This window comes from Wyeomyia smithii, chromosome 2 (assembly GCF_029784165.1).
Source record: "Wyeomyia smithii strain HCP4-BCI-WySm-NY-G18 chromosome 2, ASM2978416v1, whole genome shotgun sequence".
NCBI lineage: Eukaryota > Metazoa > Arthropoda > Insecta > Diptera > Culicidae > Wyeomyia > Wyeomyia smithii.
The window spans coordinates 248,000,866-248,022,078 of record NC_073695.1 but is presented as its reverse complement, the minus strand read 5'-3'; the positions used below and the strand labels follow the sequence as shown (position 1 = coordinate 248,022,078).

The 21,213-nt window shown below is 36.6% G+C and overlaps 1 protein-coding gene across 1 annotated transcript in view; it reads right to left on the bottom strand.

The window, feature by feature from the left end:
* Nucleotides 1–21,213, bottom strand: part of LOC129720923 (protein O-mannosyl-transferase Tmtc3) — a 555,673-nt gene that overhangs the window by 501,761 nt on the left and 32,699 nt on the right. Inside the window, exon 2 of the mRNA XM_055672830.1 lies at nt 16,642–17,248. Coding sequence (XP_055528805.1) covers nt 16,642–16,827 — 186 coding nt within the window. The 5' untranslated portion in view covers nt 16,828–17,248. The remainder of the gene's footprint in view (nt 1–16,641; nt 17,249–21,213) is intronic.

Here is a 21,213-nt window from a genome sequence, read left to right as displayed (position 1 = left end):
GTGATCTAAAAGTAGAAGTATGATGTCTTCAACAAAGTTGTTTGTTATAAAACGTTCTAAAACTTTGCCGAACAAAGTTAGTTTATTTTTATATTCTAAAATGAGAAAAGTAAAATTCGTTTCTCACTGTTATGTGGATTAATCACAAAATTGCAACTTCTATAATAAAAAGAATAGTTAATGGAACAACTTTACTGAAGACACTGTGGCACTAAAATCAATTTTTTGGGTCAAAATAATTTCGATCGCGTTTTTGCAGCTTTGGAAACAGTGTGCGACGCAAAATTGTTCAAACAAATCGTTCTGGCTCTATTAACAAGCTATTTGTGTCATAGCAGTGTAACGATGTCGTTTTGAGCTAATAGTTTTTTTTTTCCAAACATCACTGATTAATGAAAACAAACAGTTTCGATCATTTAAAATGTTTCAGGGCGAACCCGGTTTGAGATATACAACGCGAAATAGAATTCCGAAAAAAATATTTAAAAAATATTATTTTAATATCTGTTTTTATATGTTCACTTAAAAAAATTAAATTTTTTAAAAAATATTTTTCGCATAAATATTTACTATCTACAACTTTGCCGAAGACACATATTTTAAAATATTTTAAAAAGTTCAAGATGGTGAAAAAGTAGTTTAAAATTTCTTAGAAAAACAGATTTAAATAAAACTATGTTTTTGACGTTGGATTATGTCTCACTTTGGTAGGGTGGTATGCTGTAAAAAAAGGAAGAAAAACATTGATACTTTAGCAACGTATCTTACCATCTGCGCCAAATTAAACAATGCCATAAGTTTTAAGAAAACATGCTGAAAATCGAAAATTTTATTCAAGTATGTTAAATCGAAGTTTAAAAATCTAAAAATTTATCTTCTAAAATGCAACTGTACGAAACAAAAGAGAACTCGGCAGATATCTCAGATTTATTTGCAGACTTTTTCAAAGAAAACTATACAACATTCTCAGAGGCAGATAATGATTAGACAATCTTTACCAACTTTTTTAAAATTATCGTACGATGTCAACATTGAACATGTCAGCGCACTTGAAATTGAAGATATTCTGAAAGCATTGGATGCTTCTAAAGGCTCGGGTCCAGACGGAATTTCGCTAGCACTTTTGAAACATTTTACTAAAGAGCTGACTTCTCCACTGTTCTGGATTTTCAACGAGTCTGGCAAAAAATCCGATATAAGCAACTACCGAGGCATAGCCATTGTTTCTTGTATACTTGATTTTTTTTAAGCAATAATGAACAAAAAGTTATTTCAGCAGATAAAAAGTATAATTACTCTAACGCAACACGGTCTTTTCAACGGGCGCTCAACAACAATTAACTTACTCGAGTGCAACTTTTTAAACTACAAAAAATTTGAATTGAGTCTGGTCTCCTAAAGTGGCTTGAATCATATTTAACAAACAGGCAATAAACAATAAAATTTAATGGAAAAAAGTCAAATCCCATTCGGGTTACTTCAGGTGTTCCCCAAGGCTTCCACTTAGGACCCCTTCTTTTTATTTTGTACGTAAACGACATTTCCTTCATCCTCAAAAATATTAAAGTTCTACTATATGCCGACGACATGAAGCTGTTTTTGGAAATAAAAAATCAAGAAGTCATAATGTATTGTGTAAAAAAGCCTACTTGAATCAAATGTGAAAAAATGCAATGTAATATCCTTTAGCAGAAAATTACCAACGCCCAAAATTGTAATTACATTAGGAAATCAGAATGTAGAGAAATGTGATAAAGTTAGGGATTTAGGAATAATCTTAGATTCTAAACTTAATTTCATCGACCACTATAACACTATCATACAAAAGGCAAACAACATGTTAGGGTTTATGAAACGCTTCTGCTACAGTTTTCAAGACCCGTACACTATCATAACTTTGTATACTACCTATGTGAGGTCAATACTCGAATACTGTAGCATAGTGTGGTCTCCTCGTCCTGGCGTACATGAAGAAAGAATAGAATCAGTACAACTATATGCTCTTCGTCTTCCGTCATATGATGCACGCTGCATGTTATTGACATTCAAAGATTAAAAGAACGGCGAGAGTACGCGATGGCTTCATTTGTAAACGATATCGTTTCGCAAAACGTTGACTCAGCAGTACTACTTTCTAAATTGAACTTTTATCTACCCATTCGACAACTTCGACACAGTAGTTTATTTTCTCTTAACCATCATCGTATGAAATACGCAAAAAATGGACCTATAAATAGTATGATGAATTCTTATAATCAACACTGCGAAGCCATTGACTTTACGATGTCCCGGTATAAACTGAAACAGTATTTCAAGTCCTTGAGGCTGAGGACACAAAATTAATTTGTTTTATGTTTGTGGATAGTTTAGAAATTAATGTAACCAGTCTACATATATGATTGACGAAAAAAATAAATAAATAAATATTAAGCTCTCCTCGAATGCAATGAAGAAAGAAAATCATGTCGAAACTTTAAATACTGACTTCAATAAAGCATTTGATCATTTGAAATATTGTCAAAACTAAATTTTCATGTGCCTCATAGAAATTTACGAGCTTGTACATTGTTTACTTTGAATTATCAACGAAACAATTATGCTAAATACGAGCCTCATAATCATATGATGTTCGTGTATCATACTGCTCGGTCGACAAAAGCGAAACAAATGATGCCCTAAAGCTCGAAATAGCTACCCTATAAAGACTATAGCTTTCTAACCGTTCCTGTGAATCTTGGTGTCTCTAGCCATTGCTAAAACGCATCAACTTACATGAGACTTCCCATAGTAATCGTTGGCCGGGTTCGCCGCTTGATTTAAGTCTCTGAAAAAATTTTAGTGACTGGGGTCCAGGGTTGCCACATTTATATCTGTATTTTTCTTTGAAAATATCTGTATATCTGCATCTCGGGCCAAAAAATCTGTGTCGAGCAAACTCAGAATGTTGGATGGAAACATTTTTACTTGCAGAATATATTTAAACAAATTCATTTTTCTCTACGTGATGTTTTTACAGGTTTTGTTAAATTTACTTTTTATAGTTTTTGTTTATTTAATATTAGTATCTCCTCCTTGGTCTGCAACGTAGCTTTCAGCTTTTGAAATTGAGATCATTAGCTTAGAGGCCATGCAATTTCTGGTTTCAACTTTATACTAAAAGTATGCGTTCTAAATAAACAGAAGAGTGTGGATTTATCAAAACAAAATCTCACAAATGATCTGTAACGGAAACTTGAAATTACTATCCCGCCTATAGTGGTGTTCAACAACTCAGACCAAGTTAGGTCATTTGTTTCAATGAATTTCCCGGTCAAAAAGTTTTTTTTCAAGCGTGCGAAATTCGTTAGATAGCCCTTGTCAGTCACTGCTACAAATTTGGGAAATTGTCGCATCAAATAGTTTAAACTTTCCAGTTTCACGATCGATTTAAGATTACTTAAAGCTGCCGTTTTTACAACAGGATCGGCGGAATCGCATCTCTTTGCAATTTGTTTCACGAACTTTACACAGAAATCCTGACAAATACATCGAAACGTTCATTTTCGCGCTTCGTTCAAGTCACATTCCACTTCTTCAGCATCGATACCAATATAATCCTAATGTTGTTATTTTTAACAAAACTTTGAAAATCGAATAATTAAATTTTACCTTGGAAATAGATTACAGTTCATCGGTATAACAATAATAATCTGTAAAATTTGTATTTTTGGCAATATTCTGTAATTCTGTAATATAGGTTCTGTATTGCTTTTTCTGTTCAAAAATCTGTAAAAATAAGGTGGGGGAAAACAAAATTCTGTTTGTGGTGACTTTGATTGGTGTTGGGAATGAGAATGAAGTCCGAAATGCGGTTGTAATGTTGAATTAACTGTCCAGCATCTTAAATGGAGTGTAATGAATTCTCTGAAACGAATTCAACATTTTCAACAGAATACGCGGAACTTTTCATTGAAATCGGATTAGTTTTTGCATATAACGTTATTTATTCACAGTATAATCAAATTGTAGTGAACGTCATCACAATTACGATGTGGTACAAATCGTTCAATAACTTCTTCCAAATATCAAGGGTTTTGAATGCAATTGCAAATTTCATTCAATTTTCGCATGAATAGTTCATAATCGGTCCGCGTACAATATCTGCACTGACATAGTATCATCATTTGTCTCGTCTAATTTGTGTCTAAGAGAAATTTTAACTCGCTTTGTGATGTTTATTTTAGACCCATGGTGTAAATGGCTCCGCCTTTTTTTTCAAATTCTGTCATTTTCCCAGTTTCGCAAAACGCAAACAGATTATATTCCGTATGTAATACGAGTGTATGGAAAATTTCTTCTCGTGTTGGCAACCAGTGGAACCGGACCAATAAAACCACGCAATTAAATAAAATATTGTATCGTGTTGCATTGCAAACATTGTATTCTTCATGTGTCGGTTGGAAGAAGAACTTTCCAATATTTTGTATAAAATTTAATGTATTTTCGAAAACGAATCAAACCTTTTTACCGTGAGTGACCATAGTTTTTGGAAGCAGCTGATTCTATTTTTGTCCACAAGAATAATACCAATGTTTCTAATCAGGGCCATTTCATGTATAACTGTTCGATGAATCTGAACATATAAAAATGCAGCTCCGTGTGTCTGTCTGTCTGATCCATATAGACTCGGCAACTACTGAACCGATCGACGTGGAATTTTGTATGTAAGGGTTTTAGGAGCCAGAAAAGGTGATTAAGATAATTCAACAACCCTCCCTCTCTACCTTACCGAATTCGGTCTCATATAAATGAAACTCAAATTTCTGCAAATCTCGAGAACTTAGAGAAGTAAATGGAGCTATGTTTGGCAAATGAAAGTTTTTGAAAACGAAAAACATATCTCCTGGTTGTTCGACACCCCTCCCTCCTTTGGAAGGGAGGGTTCCCATACAAAGGAAACACACGTTTCAGCACAACTCGAGAACCAATCAAGCAAATAGAACCAAATTTGTCATGTGGATGTTTTTAGGGATAACAAATATGTCCATGGTGACTCTACACTAGACTGGGACAGGGTTATATGGAAAAAAAACGATGGTGTTATTTTTTCGCTCCCATGCACTCTTCGTGTTCCATGTTGGTCTTAAAACAACTGTGTAACTTTTCAGATCGATCGGTGAAACGCCAGATTTGCGCCCGATTTTTAAAGCTTCCATACGATTTTATATGGGAAAAACCACTTTTTCAAAACTCTTTCTATAGAAATGTCCAGTTAGCTCCTAAAAATATATCAATACATAATATTTATAGGAAATTTTCCTGGGAAAATCTCTTCTGAAGACCGCAAGGCGCTACCTTGCTTGTGAAAAAAGATAATCACCCCAGACTGATTGAATATCTGACGAACGTCTCACCATTGAATTTTACTAGCAATACTGTTGCAGCACGCTGCTGTTGCAAATTCAACCATATGATGAGAAATGACATCGCTTAAATTTATCTTGGAGGCTTCCCCGAAGATACTATGAGCAAAAATCACACTTTGATAATTAATTCCACGCGAAATTATTTCTCATATTTAAGCAAGTTTGCAATAGCAGCATGCTGTAGCAGTGTTGCTGGAAAATTTCAATGGTGAGCCGTCCGTCAGACATTCAATTAGTTTGGGGTGAATAGCTGTATCTACAAGCATCGTAGCGCCTTACGGTCTTCAGAAGAGTTTTTCTCAGAGAAATTTCCTTGAAATATCATGATATTTTTTTAAGAGCCAACTTGACATCTCTAGAGAATAAGTGTTGAAAAAGTGGATTTTCTTATATAAAATCGTATGGAAATTTTAAAAATCTGGCGCAAATCGGGCGTTTCACCGATCGATCTGCAAAGTTACAAAGTTGTTATGGGACCCATAAGGAACACGAAAAGTGCATGGGAGCTAACATTTATTTTTTGTCCCGCCCTACTCTACACCCTTGCCACTATCGTAAGGGATGTGTCCCATACAAATGGAACATAACTTTCAGTACAATTCGAGAACTAATCAAGCAATCGGAACCAAAGTTGTGAACGGTTTTTAGGGGAAAAAATATTACCATAGTGGATGACACACCTCTCTCTTGTAAGGGAAGGGTCCCATGGAAATGAAACACAAATTTCGGTACTACTTGACAGCTAATCAAGCAAATGGAACCATATTTGGTATGTCAAGGTTTTCGGGAGCAAGAAATATTTCCAGGATGGTTCAACACCCCTACTTCTTCTGTAAAGGAGGGCTCTTATACCAATCAAACACAAATTTCTGCATAATTCGGGAAGTAATCAAGTGAATGGAATCAAATTCGGCATGCGGAGGGTTTCAGGCGCAAACAAAGTCTCTATGATGGTTTGACACTCTTTTATGCTCTGGAAAAGGGGGAGGGGGTATTTCACCCAATCTAGGTATTTTCGGAACCAAGATGACAGTTAGTGGCCAGATATCGACCCCAAATACCGTTTTTAAATCCAAGGTGACGACTTTCGGTTCCACTCAATATGGGTATTTCCTAATTCGGTATGATGCACAGAAGCCCATATCAACTCCAGATACCATTTTGAATTTTAGGATGGCGATTTCCGGTTTTTGGGAAACAACCGAAAGTGACCAAATACTACTCAATATATGTCGTGATTACGGCTTAGCAGTCAAAAAAACTCATGCAGAACGACTCTATTTTAATTTGTCCCAACGTTTCGACGTCTGGTTTGCGTCTTTTTCAAGGGAAAAATAAATAACTATTTATCTCTTGAAAAAGTCGCAAACCAAGCGTCGACACGTCGGAACGAATTTAAATAGAGTCGTTCTAAATGAGTTTTTTGACTGCTAAGCCGTAATCACGACATATTAAGATCTACAGTCGGCCACTGAACGAATACTACTCAATATAGGTATGCTATTGCTAGAATCGAGGTGATGTGCAGAGGCCAAAAGGCGAGAAGGTTCTCATTCCGATAAAACCAATCATTTCAAACGATTTGTGTTTTGAATTTGATCGTATCCAATATCCGGTTCGTCATGAATCAGACCATAAACAAATCGCAAGGAATCAATCAATTTGGAATGTTTAAAATTATTGAAATAAAGAATAAATGGGCGGTACAAGCCGGTTTAGCTAGTAATAATTTGAGTAGTCCTTTATCTACCATTGAGTCGTGTCTCGTTTATCCCACTTATATGCGAAATTTTAACATTTATCTTGGTCTTTCAGTGTAGTCGTTTTCGAGATATTAGCAGATTTTTTACAAAGTATATTCATTCAAAGTTAAAAATACAATTTCTACAACTGGTTCATAAGCAAAAGTTTAGTAGCAGATCAACATTTTTAAGATAGAATTTTTCAAAGATTTTCTCTTCTAAAACACATAGTCCCTTTTGGAAAATGATAACTGATTCGTAATGGTCTTAATACCTGTGCAGCATTTTAAGCACAACTTCTAATGAAACGAGATCTCAAGAATTTTCGAATAACATAACTAGTCGCAAAAGCAAAAACAAGTTGCCCTAAAAAAATACATTTTCAAGCATTTCTGTGAATTTTAGTACCGCAAGTAAATGCAGAGAAGTACGTCAAAAAGCCGCAGAGTGATTGTTCGCCGGCTTCACTGCTTCTACGTTTGCTTATTGGAAAAATTGGTCTCTGAAAAAAATATCTTTGCTAGAGAATGGTCTCAATTACTTGTTCAGTTTGAGCTCTAGGGCAAATCCTGTCTAAATTAATATAGTAAAATATTTTTTGTAAAATTGACGAAGCTAACAAAAATTTAACAAAATCTTGATCAAAAATTGAAAAAAATAACAGAATGTTGCTAGAATTTAAATCACAAAACAAAATGATGAATTGAGAAATTATAAAGATTCGAATTATGAACAAACGAAGGTGAAATTTTGAGGAATACTGAAAAACATACATTGTGTGGTAGTGGCATTTTTCACCGCATAAAATAAAAACAAATTTTTTTCATATACATGTTCTGTTAAAAAAGTTTGGTAAAATTTAACAATTTTAACTGGCAACGTAGATATATGACTATACTAAAATCGCTTTTTACTCGTGTTTTTTACGCGGATTCTGGAATTTACGCGTTTTTTTTCTACGCAGCACGTATACCCCGCGTAAAAAGCGACTTTAGTGTTCATCCTGAAAAAATTTCAAAAATCTATCAACACAGAAAGAGTTCATTACATTAAAAACCAACGACATTTTGAATCACATCAAATCGTGCATTACATATTTAAAACGTAGCAAATTCAATTTCAGCATTGCTCTTTAACACGTTCCGACAACCGTTTCGTGACAATCGTCGATAGAACGAAACTTATCGCAAGCAAAATTTCAAGTGTACCGAAACGAAGAGAAAAAAAAACTTTTTCGCTCAGCACTTTTCCGATTTGCCGGTAAACGACGCATATTTTGCTCCCGTACATTAACTACTACGTTGCGGACGTGCAGAGTGAATCAAAAAGACGATAATCATCGACCCGATTTGCACGACCAGACACCGGCCATCTACCGTTCACGTAAGGGCGATAAAAAACCAAGCGCCTCCTCCATCGGCAATCAACTCGCGCAATTCAATGGGGAGACACTCAACTTTCCGGCGAACGCTGTACAAGTTCATTGCTCTACGACGGCCGGTATGCTGCTCAACTAGCATCTTCCTTCAATCTGAAGCCTTTTAGCAAGTTTACAGCGGCAGACGGGAAGGGACGGGCGTCCCCCTTCCTTACAACGACACTCTAGTTCGAAAAAGTTTTTCCAATTAAATTTTACTACTGCCATTCCAATTCTCCCTCGGGAGACACCGCCAAAATTTGCGCCATTTTAAATAGTGACTTCACTCGGTAAGCCATCAAGTTTCCGAAATTGTTCCATTCCATGTGCGCAGCGGGTACGAGGAGAGTGGGTAAGAAAAATAGCAGACTCGTCCTGTAGATAGCGTCATCATAACGCTGTGCTTTGCTGTGATGGAAATGGCAAGAGCGACGCTGGCAGTGGTCCTGTTGGACTGATAAACTAACCCCCAAGACATACCGCAAACAAAACATTTTCGGTTGATGTTACTCTTGCTGGCGAGGGGGCGTCAGGCTGGGTAAAATGGGGAGGAAGAAATTATCGTCACATTATCGTTCAATTTTAGGATCTGACCGACCGATGTAACCGGTAGGGAGGGGCGGACCCGGTGACGAACGAAACTGTTTCACCAATCGCACACCGTACAGGAATATGAAGGAGAATGAAGTCCATTAAGCGGTGCCGGCTGTCGGTGAGGGTTGGGAAAGGGAAGTGGTGCGCGCTCTCTCTTGTTGCTCCATCGCCGTGATCGCAAAAGTGTTGGAAGTGCGAAAATGCTCCTGTCTGTGAGATAACGGTTATAAAACAGTCATTAAAAATATATTTACTTTTTCAAAAATTCCTCCAGGCTCGGGTTTGACAGTGGTTCAGATGAGGGCTACCGGATTGAATGGTTTTGAAACATTGCGAGGCACGGATAGAGATAGATAGGGGAAGGAGAGGAAAGCAGGCGTTGATGGAAAGGTGGGGCAATCTTTTCTCTTAAAAGTTTTATCAGTACTTAATCGTTTGTCGTTTCAGCCGATGTCTGCGGGTCGGGTTTAGGCGATCACCTGCAACGGCGGCTCTGGTGCGGAGGCGGGAAACTGTTTGTTTTGATACAAAGCTTTTAGGCGGATTATTAAGGTGTCACATTTCTTTCCCCGGATATCGGGGAGACTTTCCGAGGAGCTGATGTTTCGGGGCGGGGGCTGGAAAGTTTTCACGCGGCTAGGCACGGCTAGCGGCTGTAAAGGGTGATTAAAACGTGTCATAAAATTGTTCTACACCAGTACTTAAGAGGAGTTAAGAACGGGCCGAAGAAATTGTTCTTTGGTACTGGATTCGGGAAAGTTTTCGTTAAGTGATTTTAAATCCATAAGTAAAGGTAAGACGAAGTTCGTGACAGTGTTTTTCCGGATTTTCAGCTCAATCTTTGATTTATTCACAACTGAACGATGTTATATAAACTATTCAGTGCTTTGTCATCATGCTCTTCATCCAGTTCTAGTAGAAAATCGCAATAAAAATGATAATTGACGAATGCTTTACATTATCTCGTTCGAAAGCAAATAAAAGTGCTCAAAAAGTTATAGGTATAGAAAAGACATTCGACAGTCCAAAGGTTTAATTGTTATAATGTCAAATTACAATTTTCTTCTTTACATCGCAAAAATGATACAAAATTACTTGACCGACTATACTTTTCAGGTTAACTATTTTAATCGTAATCTGACAGATGACCTGAGCTGATGTACCTCAAGGAAGTATCTCGGGCCCAATACTATATAACATTTTTAATTCTGGGCAAGAAATCGTTGTTTTGTGACGTTGCAAGCATTTCCGTAAAAGGACTTTGACTTAATCATGTGAATTTTGGCGCCCTTAGCAAAAATATAAGTGTGTCAAAAGGCCGCAGAGTAATTGTCTTACACCAACGTTTTTAAAAAGGGTATTTATGGAGGGAAAATCAAAATATCGAGAGCTTCTCAAAAATTTCAGGCAATTTCTGATCGTTCCTCTGGCATTCTAGTGACAAGCCCAGCCCACTACAGCCTACCTTGTTTCAGCCACTTGACTATATCCTATTATATAACATTTCATGCGTCTGCGTTAAACACCGTTTTCCTGTTGGCCGTCAAAGATTGAACTTAGGATTCTACGCTCAAAAACACGAAGAGCCAGCATCAAGAGCCGATCAACCTCTTTCAGTGTCCATGCTTCATGGCCAGGGAGGGCCACCGAGAGCATGAGTGTTTTATAGAGTGCTAGTTTTGTACGGGGGTGCAGGCTGCGGGACCTCAGGTAATTTCGCAATCCGATGAAGGCCCAGTTTGCGGCCGCTATCTTACGACTAACCTCAATGTCGCACGTCACCAATGTACCCAGGAAAATAACTCTTCCACGGTTAATATCAATGATGTTGATATCATCCTCAAACCCTAGGAGCAACTAAAACCCCGTCATGATGGTGCCACTTCCCTGTGCGCAAGTTTTCTATACCATAGCACCTTCCAATGCGATGTTGAACAATAAATTTAACAGCTCGTCACCCTGCTTCAAACCATCTAACGTCACGAAACCGTCCGATATCTCCGGCCACCTTGACGTTTGATGTAAAGCCATCGAGGGTAAGACGGATCAGTCTTTTTGGTTTTGCTGGAAAACCATGTAACTAATTTCTACTAACTGAATCGTACGCTGCCCTGAAGTCTATGAACAGATGGTGAGTCTGCAAATTGAATTGTCGAAATTTATTGAGGATACATTAGTATTCGCCAACAAAGGCTTCCTGCAACGGCCTCAGTCTGTGGAACAGGATGCCAGAGAGAATTTATTTTGTAAAACGGGCAAATGAGACCCTCCAACCTGTTCGAAGGCAAATCTTCATCAGCTCAAACATTAAGTATGATCCGATGGATGGCACGATACAGCTGTTCGCTCCCGACGCTAAAAAGCTCAGTACGAATGCCGCCCTTTCTAGCTGCCTAGCAGCGTTTCAGCTCTTTGGCTGCTTTCTTCACCTCGTCCATGGATTGGGGATCCACAGATTGTCCATCAGTCTCAGTATCAATCCTGCCCCATTCGCGTCTCTGTTTTTCTCACCGTTCAACAGCACGCTTGCTCACCTCTGATTTATCGGAAATCAGGTTCCCTTTCCTGTCGTTCTTTGCATATGACAGGGACAGAGACATTTTACCTTCTGATTTCGTTATTCTTACTGAAGAGGCTCCACGCATCGTGCCCGGAGAAGCAGTCCACCGCCTTAACGAACACACTCTGAATGCTGACGTTTCTGCTGGCGATTTCAGCGACTTTAGCTGCTCGATATCTCCTTCTGCTCTGACGTGTCCCAGCCGTAGCCTATATGTGACCTCTGGCACTCAGCGTCTAACCACTCATTGGACGTTGTTGTTGCAGTTGTACCTAGTACCTAATACGAAAATCGCCATTCCGGAATCCAAAATTGTCACTTATGGTTTCTGGAAAACATCCAAAAGTGTTTGGAAGTTGAATCAATGCCAAATTCGTTATTTTCATATATAAAACATATTTAAATCTATAAGAGTAGCACTTAATTGCAAAAATTATCAACAGGCTAAACCTTTAAGATTGATGAGAAAACTCATTTTTTAGTGCAAGAAGTTACATCATAGCTTAAGTGTTCGAAATTTAATGCATTGCGGTACACGCAAAAAAAAACTTAATTTCATAAAAAAAAATTAAAACAAAAATTTTTTATAATAATTTTATCATTTTATGGAAACTACAAAAGTTTAACTTAACCCTCTAGTGCCCAGTGCCGCCTTCAGACGGTCTTCAGTTACACCTCTAAAAAGCTTCAATCATTACTTAAAAAATGTTTATAAAGATTCATAGTGATTTTTTCGAAGTCCGCCTGAAAATTAACTTGGGCACTAGAGGGTTAACATTGGTGAAAATATTAACATGGAAAAACAAGAAACAAATAGTTTGAATTTCCTAATTAAAAAATTAAAACCAAAACGATTTTTTAGATTGGTATGACGTCTTCGGCAAAGGTAAAATAAATAACATAGAACAAAAAAAAAACAAGAGAAAAAAACACACAAATAATTATTTTAATCTGAATGTATTAGAAAACCAACTGTCTCAAAATCTGATTTTGTCTACGAAAACTACACAATGTTAGCTAAATAGTGATAAATATTCAAATTTGTAGGAATAAAAATAAGTTGAAAGTTTTCAAAAAAAAAAATTTTGATTTTTTTAGGGTGTATGTTTTTTGATCGAGCCAATTTGATACGCAGATTTCGATTGAGAGCGTCGTTTGATTGATAACGTCGTCGACTTAAGTATATTCCTAGTAAACCGGAAATGTAATATTTGGGCTATATAATATCCTACTTCTGCCCAAACCAATCGATTTACTAGTGGATGGCCCACTAGGACGGTTACTAAGTAGCAGCTGGATAGTAGCAGTGGGTAACAGCAGTGACAGCGTGAAAACAGCTTTCCACTATAATGTCAGTGGGCCATAATTCTTAATGTCGGGGTAACATAAAGATGCGATCAACATTATATCCGATATTAAATTGACCAACAATTATCCTTATAGGGACAACAAATAAAGAGTGATAAAAATTAGACAAATATGATTGAATATGATACAAATTGTAAATAAACCTGAATCCTCCCAATCACCAATGAAATGCTGGATTGTTGCATTGATTTCTGAGAGAAAACAGATTTATGATTAGATTACATCCGCTCTGAAAAGCAGCAGAGGTGTGGTACGATGAAAGGGAAAATGCGGTGGAAGAAAACCTAGATTTTTTCAGAGCAGTTCGGGGTCCCAAGCAAGCATCCCAATGGTACAATCTTTTTTTTACTGTCTTCTAAGGGGCCATCCACATACCACGTGGACAGATTTTCAACGATTTTGACCACCCCCCGCCCCCCGTGGACAAATGCCCATATAAATTCTTTTTTTCGTAAGGACCGTGGACATTACAACCCCCCCCCAAGCTGTTACGTGGTATGTAGATGGCCCCTAAGGATGTTTTCTGTTGCTGTTCGTGACACCTATCCGCGCTAGCAGTCCGGTAGTCACATTGAGTACGTATTGGCAATAGAGCCGTATTGGTATCATAAAAGGGAACGAAAAATGTACTCCGTGTTATTTGGAGGATGTCTTCGAGATTGCGAATGTAGAAAAGATAAGGAGCTGTTATTTATACAGACGTTCGTGTCCGCACTACACAAATGCGCTTTTTCAGTAACGGCCCGAATCCACCGGAGAAATTCGACCTCTCTTTCTTCATTTACCTTTGATGTATGTCGTATTACGGCTATTAAAAAAGGCTGTGGGAAGAAGAAGCGTAAGAAGTAGAATACAGACTGCTCGGCACCTTTTTTTTGTAAGATTTGGACCATTGCGACCATTATTTTGATCTTTTGTGGTAGCTCGGTACCTTACCGACAGCCTCCGTGCAAAGAAAAGCAAACTCAGCAATAGAGCGGAAGGATGTGTGTATCGTATACCGAATGTTATATACAACCATACATGCTATCGTCACATGTGAATAAGGTGAACAGAAAAAAAAAACATTCGTGTATGGGAAACTAGACGGCAACGTTATAGTTGTAATATATTTTAGCTGTCGGCTGTCTATATTTTGCCAATACCACTACTGTCATAGAGGAACGCCTCTCGGATATCATTAACAAACTGTCATCGCTTAGTACATTCTTCCTCTGGTCCCAAGCATGAATTATATTTTTTTTTTTCGTTTTTTTGGCATTCAATCATTTAAAGTGAGCACCATACATTGGGCCATATAAGGTTGAATGCCGTTAAAATTTTATGGGGAAAAACTTTACAGAAGACAGAAAAATAGATATCTTTGACCTCAACAAAGTAATTCGTGATTAGTTGCGATGCAAAAATTGCGCTTGTTTTCTATTTCAACAAAATTTATTCCTAATAATCAATATTTGGCTTTAGCTTTGCTTTAGCTAAACGAAATATAATCTTTCGAACTAAATTTCTATTTTGAACAACGGCTTTACCCGTTAACATGCAAGTTCATTAAGCAGACAATGTGTGGAGTAGGGAAAGCGAAAAATAAGCGAACTGGAAATATGACACAGATTTGGAAAATATACCGCATCCCGACGGGACTTGAACCCGCAATCTCCCTGTCTCCGGCATGGTGTTTTGACCAATTAAACTACGGGGAACGGTGGTACTGTTCCACAATCTATATGCGTATCACATTCCACTGCCGACTTATTCTATTGCTCATCAGACTGACTTTGGTCTCGATCACACAGGTCTATAAGAGTTATCAGCACCAGCTGACTCTTCTGTGTGTGATGAGACATTCCTTTCAGTCTATAAATAACGCTTGCACAGCAGTGTGTGTAGTGAGGGATGAGGATTCATGTTGGGATGACCTTGGAGATGGCTGTGCCAAATATCTGCGGGGGATATTTGTCACAGCCATCTCCAAGGTCATCCCAACATGAATAGTTGTAGTCTAGTAAAAACAATTACAGTTCAAGTTGTAGGGAAAATTTTCAGGCTTTGGACTTGAATTAAATTTTGCAGATGTGTTGAATGTCACAAAAGATCAATTTTTTCGTTTATTCGTGTTTTTTTTAACAATATTTGAGAATATTTGAAAATAAAACATTTTCAATTATTTGCACTATTAACTCCAAATGAGATCGAAATAATCTCCACGATGAAGTTGTGTTTTGTTGACATACATACGTAAAAAACAGAATAAAATAAAATTATTTACATAAGGTGCCAATTTTCGAAAGCCCATTTTTCTTCACATTTATTTCCATTTAATTCTATCAGTAAATCATTGTATTGATATATTTGTATATTTGAAAAATAAGGATTGTTTAAATCCTTTCAAACAAGCTTTACTATTAGGTAATTGGTGATAACGTGCTTGATTGAATGGACTTTTTTCCTGAGCCCAGACTACTTATTACAAATTTGATGAACCACAAAACGTCTATTGGAACAGGGTGAATAATTGGACTAACCATTTTATTTCAGATTCATTCGATTTCAAGTATTTTTAGGTAAACAATTTAACTGCCTAACACTATTCTTAACCCTCTAGTGCCTAATGCCGCCTTTTTTTGGCGGGCTTCAGTCAAGCCTCTAAAAAGCTTCAATAAATACTTAAAAAGTGTTTATAATGATTCATAGTAATTTTACCGAAGCCCGTCTATAAATTAACTTGGGTTAACATTTCAAAAGGGATAGTCTCAAGGAAAAAAGGTTTTTCTAACACGAACTGTTGCATGAATTGTTCTTTCATGAAATCCGCCATTAATACCAAGCACAGACAAAATGAAGCGGTGAAGTCTCAGAAGTAAGCTGTTCCGATCATGATACACTTTCGCAATTCATCAATTTCAACTTTGAATCGATTATTTTGCACAAGAAGTGTTCACACATGAAGTTTAGATGTAATACAACACTCTTGCTTGAAAAACTGCAGGTTAGCTGAACAGTTCTGTTGTTGTTACGCACTAAACTGGCAACGCAACCCACGGGTGTATATAATTAGACACACGACTATAGAAAAAAATGTCGAACACCACCAACGTCAAAATTATTATTGTTTTATCTCACAAGAATGCATGTTCTTGCATGTTCCTATATTATTTGTCAATTTGCCTGGAAGCACACATAAAGTACGACACAATCTGAAGCATTTGTTTGGTTGAACACAACAGAATACTATAATATGTTTTACGTCCAACCATAGCTTAATGTTATCGTTGTTAACATTTCCAACAAACATGGATATCGTTCATAATAGTTGACTACTCTTAATCCAACTATTAAGTAGCATGTTTTACGTTAATATTCAAACTGTTTTTTGTGTTCTACTCTTGGCATTTATCTCTCAACTTTAATCAACAAACATTTAAAAAAGCAGTTCTTTAAAGTTTTAATAGCTGCAAACCGGTTCTTCGTGCCAAACTAAGAGTCATTGCCAGAGAAAAATATCCTGACTCAAAACGATTGTGCGACTTACAACTTTTCGGAACGAGGAAGACTTACCTTATGCATTGGCGTTCCCCAGAAGTCATTGAGGAAAACATTTTTTATGGACGAATGCGGCCGCAGGTCCCGATTTTCCTTAATTGCACTAATGTCGTCGAACACGAAACCACAGTTCAGACTGTTATGGTAGCAGAGCACGCACGTCAAGGCGATCAGGGCCCCGTACAGATGGTGAGACGACATTTTCTTTCGAATACTTTTTTTTTCTTCCTACTCCTACAAACTTTCTGGCTAAAATAGCACTGGCGCCGCCCTATACACTCACCCGATTCTTTGTTCGGTAATCTCTTTTTTGCCCTTATTCACACTTTTTCACCACAAACAATAACTTCTTCTTTTCCTCTTTTCCAATAAATCAATTATCAATTATATTGGTGGCAGCAGCAGGGAGGCCTGGAAATCAAATGATGACTATCGCTCTTCTCGGGTGACGGAAATTGAATTTCGCTCATAATTTGACGTTGGAAATTTTGCGGAGGAGAAAACGGTTGATTGTAGAGGAAACACACGCGCCGCGACTGTCAATCGACCGACCGACAGACCGATCCGAACTGCAGCACCAAAGCAAGAAAAAAAAAACGATCCAAACGGAAACAGGGGATATCTGTAAAAGAAAGCAGACAAAGAAAGAAAATCCGATTAGGTTTATAATACATAAAATATTAATATCTTCTTCAGTCAATTTTTCACTCTAAGCTGGGGGCACAAGAAACCGTCAGGTTCAGATTTCGTTAGGATGATCGAGTAGCATTATGGTACAAATTGGAAATAAAGGTTAACTGGTGTGAGCAATCAATGGCACTGAACTGCGAACAGCTTGGGTAGCGAATCCCAATTAATTCGAGAGGAGGAAAAAATTCAGCCAGATCAGATTTGACGCGATATGCCATCAAAAATGCACGTAACAAAGGAAGACGCTCCGAGAGATAGGCTGAGCTTAAGCACAACCAAACTTGCCACCACGTAGCAAACCGAACGAGGCAAGTTTTCAAACGGAAAATATACAGAATATCATAGCGGAAGACAGGAACTCCAAACAAACTGCCGTTCAACTTCGCAGGAGTCGGAATGAATAATGACTTTTCTCGGTTTCGACATAACAAGCAGCGTTGGAATTCTTGTTGAATGTGCAGTTCCGGGTTCGGATTTTCGGAAGGGAGCGGTATTAGACGTGGGGCTGGGTATTTATATTTTATTTTCTTCTTTTTGTTTCTTCATCGCTCAAAGAAACCACAGTTCACCTCAACGCCATTCATCCATCCTCGTCCTGGCACCGGAGAAGACAATTTTCTTCAAACTGCAACCCAGATTTCCCTCGCTTTAAGGCATGACTCGGCAGAGTCGAGTCGAGGTTAAACTTTTGCTTTGTTTGCTTGATTTTTTTTTCTCCAGTCATAACCCAGGCTGTCATCATTCGTTTCTGTGGTTTCTGTGTCCAAGCTGCCGTGCCAACCTTCCTTCCGGTTGCCGATGAATATGACGAGAACGCGGTCGTCGTGTCATGTCTGCAGCTGTGCTGTACACCCACACCGACTTTAACAGGGATGACCCACTGGCAGAGTGGCAGAGGAAAAAAATAAAACTAACAAGTTTAATGTTACAATTTTCCACCAAAATAGCCGAGAAAAAGTTAGGAGCTCACCGACTAGGAACCGTTCGGTTACAATTTGTGACTTGTAAAATGTGTCAACTTATGGAGTGGTAAAGTGTGGTTTTATAGACAATCTTTTACTAACGTTGTGATGACATTATAAATGTTACTAGAAGAAGCAACTTCCCTGAACGTGTACAGGAAATAGCTCTGATTTTTTTTTTCAAAAAAAAAAACATTTCCCCCAATCTTTACCGTCGGGAGAACTGAACTAATAGTAAGCATTATCTTTATACCATTTTAACGAATACTTCTACAATGCAACTTTTCCTGTTCCATTAATTTGAACAGTTTTCAATATTTTTTGTCAAATTGTACAGAACGGATTTGACGACAAAAACAGAATAAATGTTAACACATCAACACGCCAACAGAATGAAAAAGAACAGTGCTCTTTATTCATAATTGTATCAATCAGATGGAAGAAAAATTATATGAGACTTAGAAGACGTTGATGTCATAAATGTTGCTATTTGAATATTCCATTCACCAGCCGACAGCTGACTATATCACCAGCTGACTATCAACAAATATTCCTATTACTAAAAGTGACCTGGAATGAATAAAATATTACCTAGCTACCGAGCGGATATATTACTAAGCTTGAAATCATTGGAGCGTAGAGAAATGTAACCAGAAATAATTATCATATTGTCTTTAAGAAATTGGGAAAAACAGTTGAATCTAAGCGTTGATTTTAATTTTTAATATGTCTACGATTTTTTAATATTATGTTTTTAGGATTCCAAGGTTAGGAAACATAAGGATTTTAGTATATCTCAACTCATATTAGTATATAAGTATATCGTAACTACTATTCTGAGATTTAAAAATTTTCAAATTTTAGGTCAAAAAGATTTTAATATAGCTGGATTTAGAAATTAAGGATTTCAATATTCAAACTTTAAAACTTACCAGATTTAAGGTTTGAGATTTACAATTCCCGGTTTTGAGGCTTGAGTACTTTTTGAGTATAAGATTTCAACAAACGTCGCTTCTTACACGGTTTTTCAAGTGACTGTTTTATGCAGATTTTGTAATAAACGCGGTTTATATTTACACGGATTTAGGAATTTACGCGGTTTCTTTAACGCGGATTTCTCAGAAAATTCGTTTTTGATGCAGCATGCTTTTGATGGTTTTTCGTTATTGAATCGTTTATCCAGAGTGTCATATGAGTTTACCTAAATCAGCTAGTGAATTTTCACTATTTTTACCTGACCTTTTCATTTTATATTCCTTATTGTCATCTTGTTGTGTTTCGATTATCTTTTCACCCGCGTAAAAACGTCAAATGATTTAGTGTATTTCAAAGTTTAGGATATAAGAAACTTTTTATTAATTTTGAATTTCATTATTTTGGTCCTGAAATATTTCTTGATTTCTGAGTATGTTTTGGAATGATAGGTTTTATAATTTCAGGATTTTTTAGATTCACACCTATATGGGATTAGGGAAATACAGAAAATTATGTTCTGGATTTTCGGTTTGGCAGTATCAAAAAATGATTTAGGCGATAGTTTTTTTTCAAGTCCAACGTTTCGGCCGTTTATGACGGTCTATTTTCAATTAGAGAGAATAAGAGACTGTAAAGCCGACAAACCAAAACTAAAGTATTGGAAAAGTATAGCAAAAAAAGTGAAAAAAGGAAACAGTAAAAGTATTTAAAATTTAGAGATTCATAATTTAAGGTCTATACGATTATTAAAATTCGGTATTTTGACATTATTCTTAGTTTTTCCAACTTTAACCCTCTAGGGCCCAGTGCCGCCTTTAGACGGTTTTTAGTTGCACCTCTAAAAAGCTTCAATAAGAACTTAAAAATGTTTTTAATTGCTTCATAGAGATTTTTTCGAAGTCCGTCTAAAAATTAATTTAGGCACTAATATAAAAAACTGTTAGAATTTAGTAGTTTAGAAGATTAATATTTGAAACAATAAGATATCGAGAATTGACGAATTTAAGATTTGAGAGCTTCAGTGTAAAAATAAATGCTGAATTGATGATACAGTCATACCTCGATATAAGGCAACCTCGATATAACGTAACTCGATATAACGTGACTTTTACCTCGATATAACGTTACTTTGAAAATGTATTGAAATTGAAAATAAATGATACAGCAACTGTTTTCGGGGTATAAATTGCTTCAAAAAAGTGTTTGTAGTAAGTTTTAAAATTAATGAAACCAATGCGAAAATTGTCCTACATGGGCATAAAAAAGGTTTAAAAATACTAATAGGTGAGGGCAAATAGGTTTTCACGCATCCTTCAGTAACAATTCACAGTCTTGCATCAATTAGAAAAAAAATTTTTTCTGCTTGTTGAAATTTTCTCTAAATGGGCATAAGAAAGGTTAAAATATACTGATAGGTGTTAGGAAATAGGTTTTCGCGTATCTTTGAGTAACCGTCAACAGTCTTGCATCAATTGAAAATTTTTTTTTTGCTTTTTGAAAGTTGTCCTAAATGGGCATAAGAATGGTTTAAAATTACTGATAGGTGATGAGAAATAGGTTTTCACGCATCTTTGAATAACCTGTGTATCAATTGAAAAAAAAATTTTTTTGCTTCTGAAAATATTTCTAAATGGGCATACGAAAGTTTTAAAAATACTGATAGGTGATGGAAAATGGATTTTCGCGCATATTTGAGCAACCATTAACATTCTTGCATGAATTAAAAAACAATTTTTTTTTGCTTCGATATAACGTAACGAAAATAAAAATAAAGTTGCCTTATATCGAGGTATGGCTGTATAATGACTTTGCTTTTGCTAATCTACAAAATCATAAATTGAGGAATGATAGTAAGATTTCAGGATATTAGAATTTGTGGTTGTTAGGATTTTTATAATTAGGGTAATAGAGGTTTAGGTTTGGCGTCGTACACAAATTACGTAACGCTAAAATCTAGATT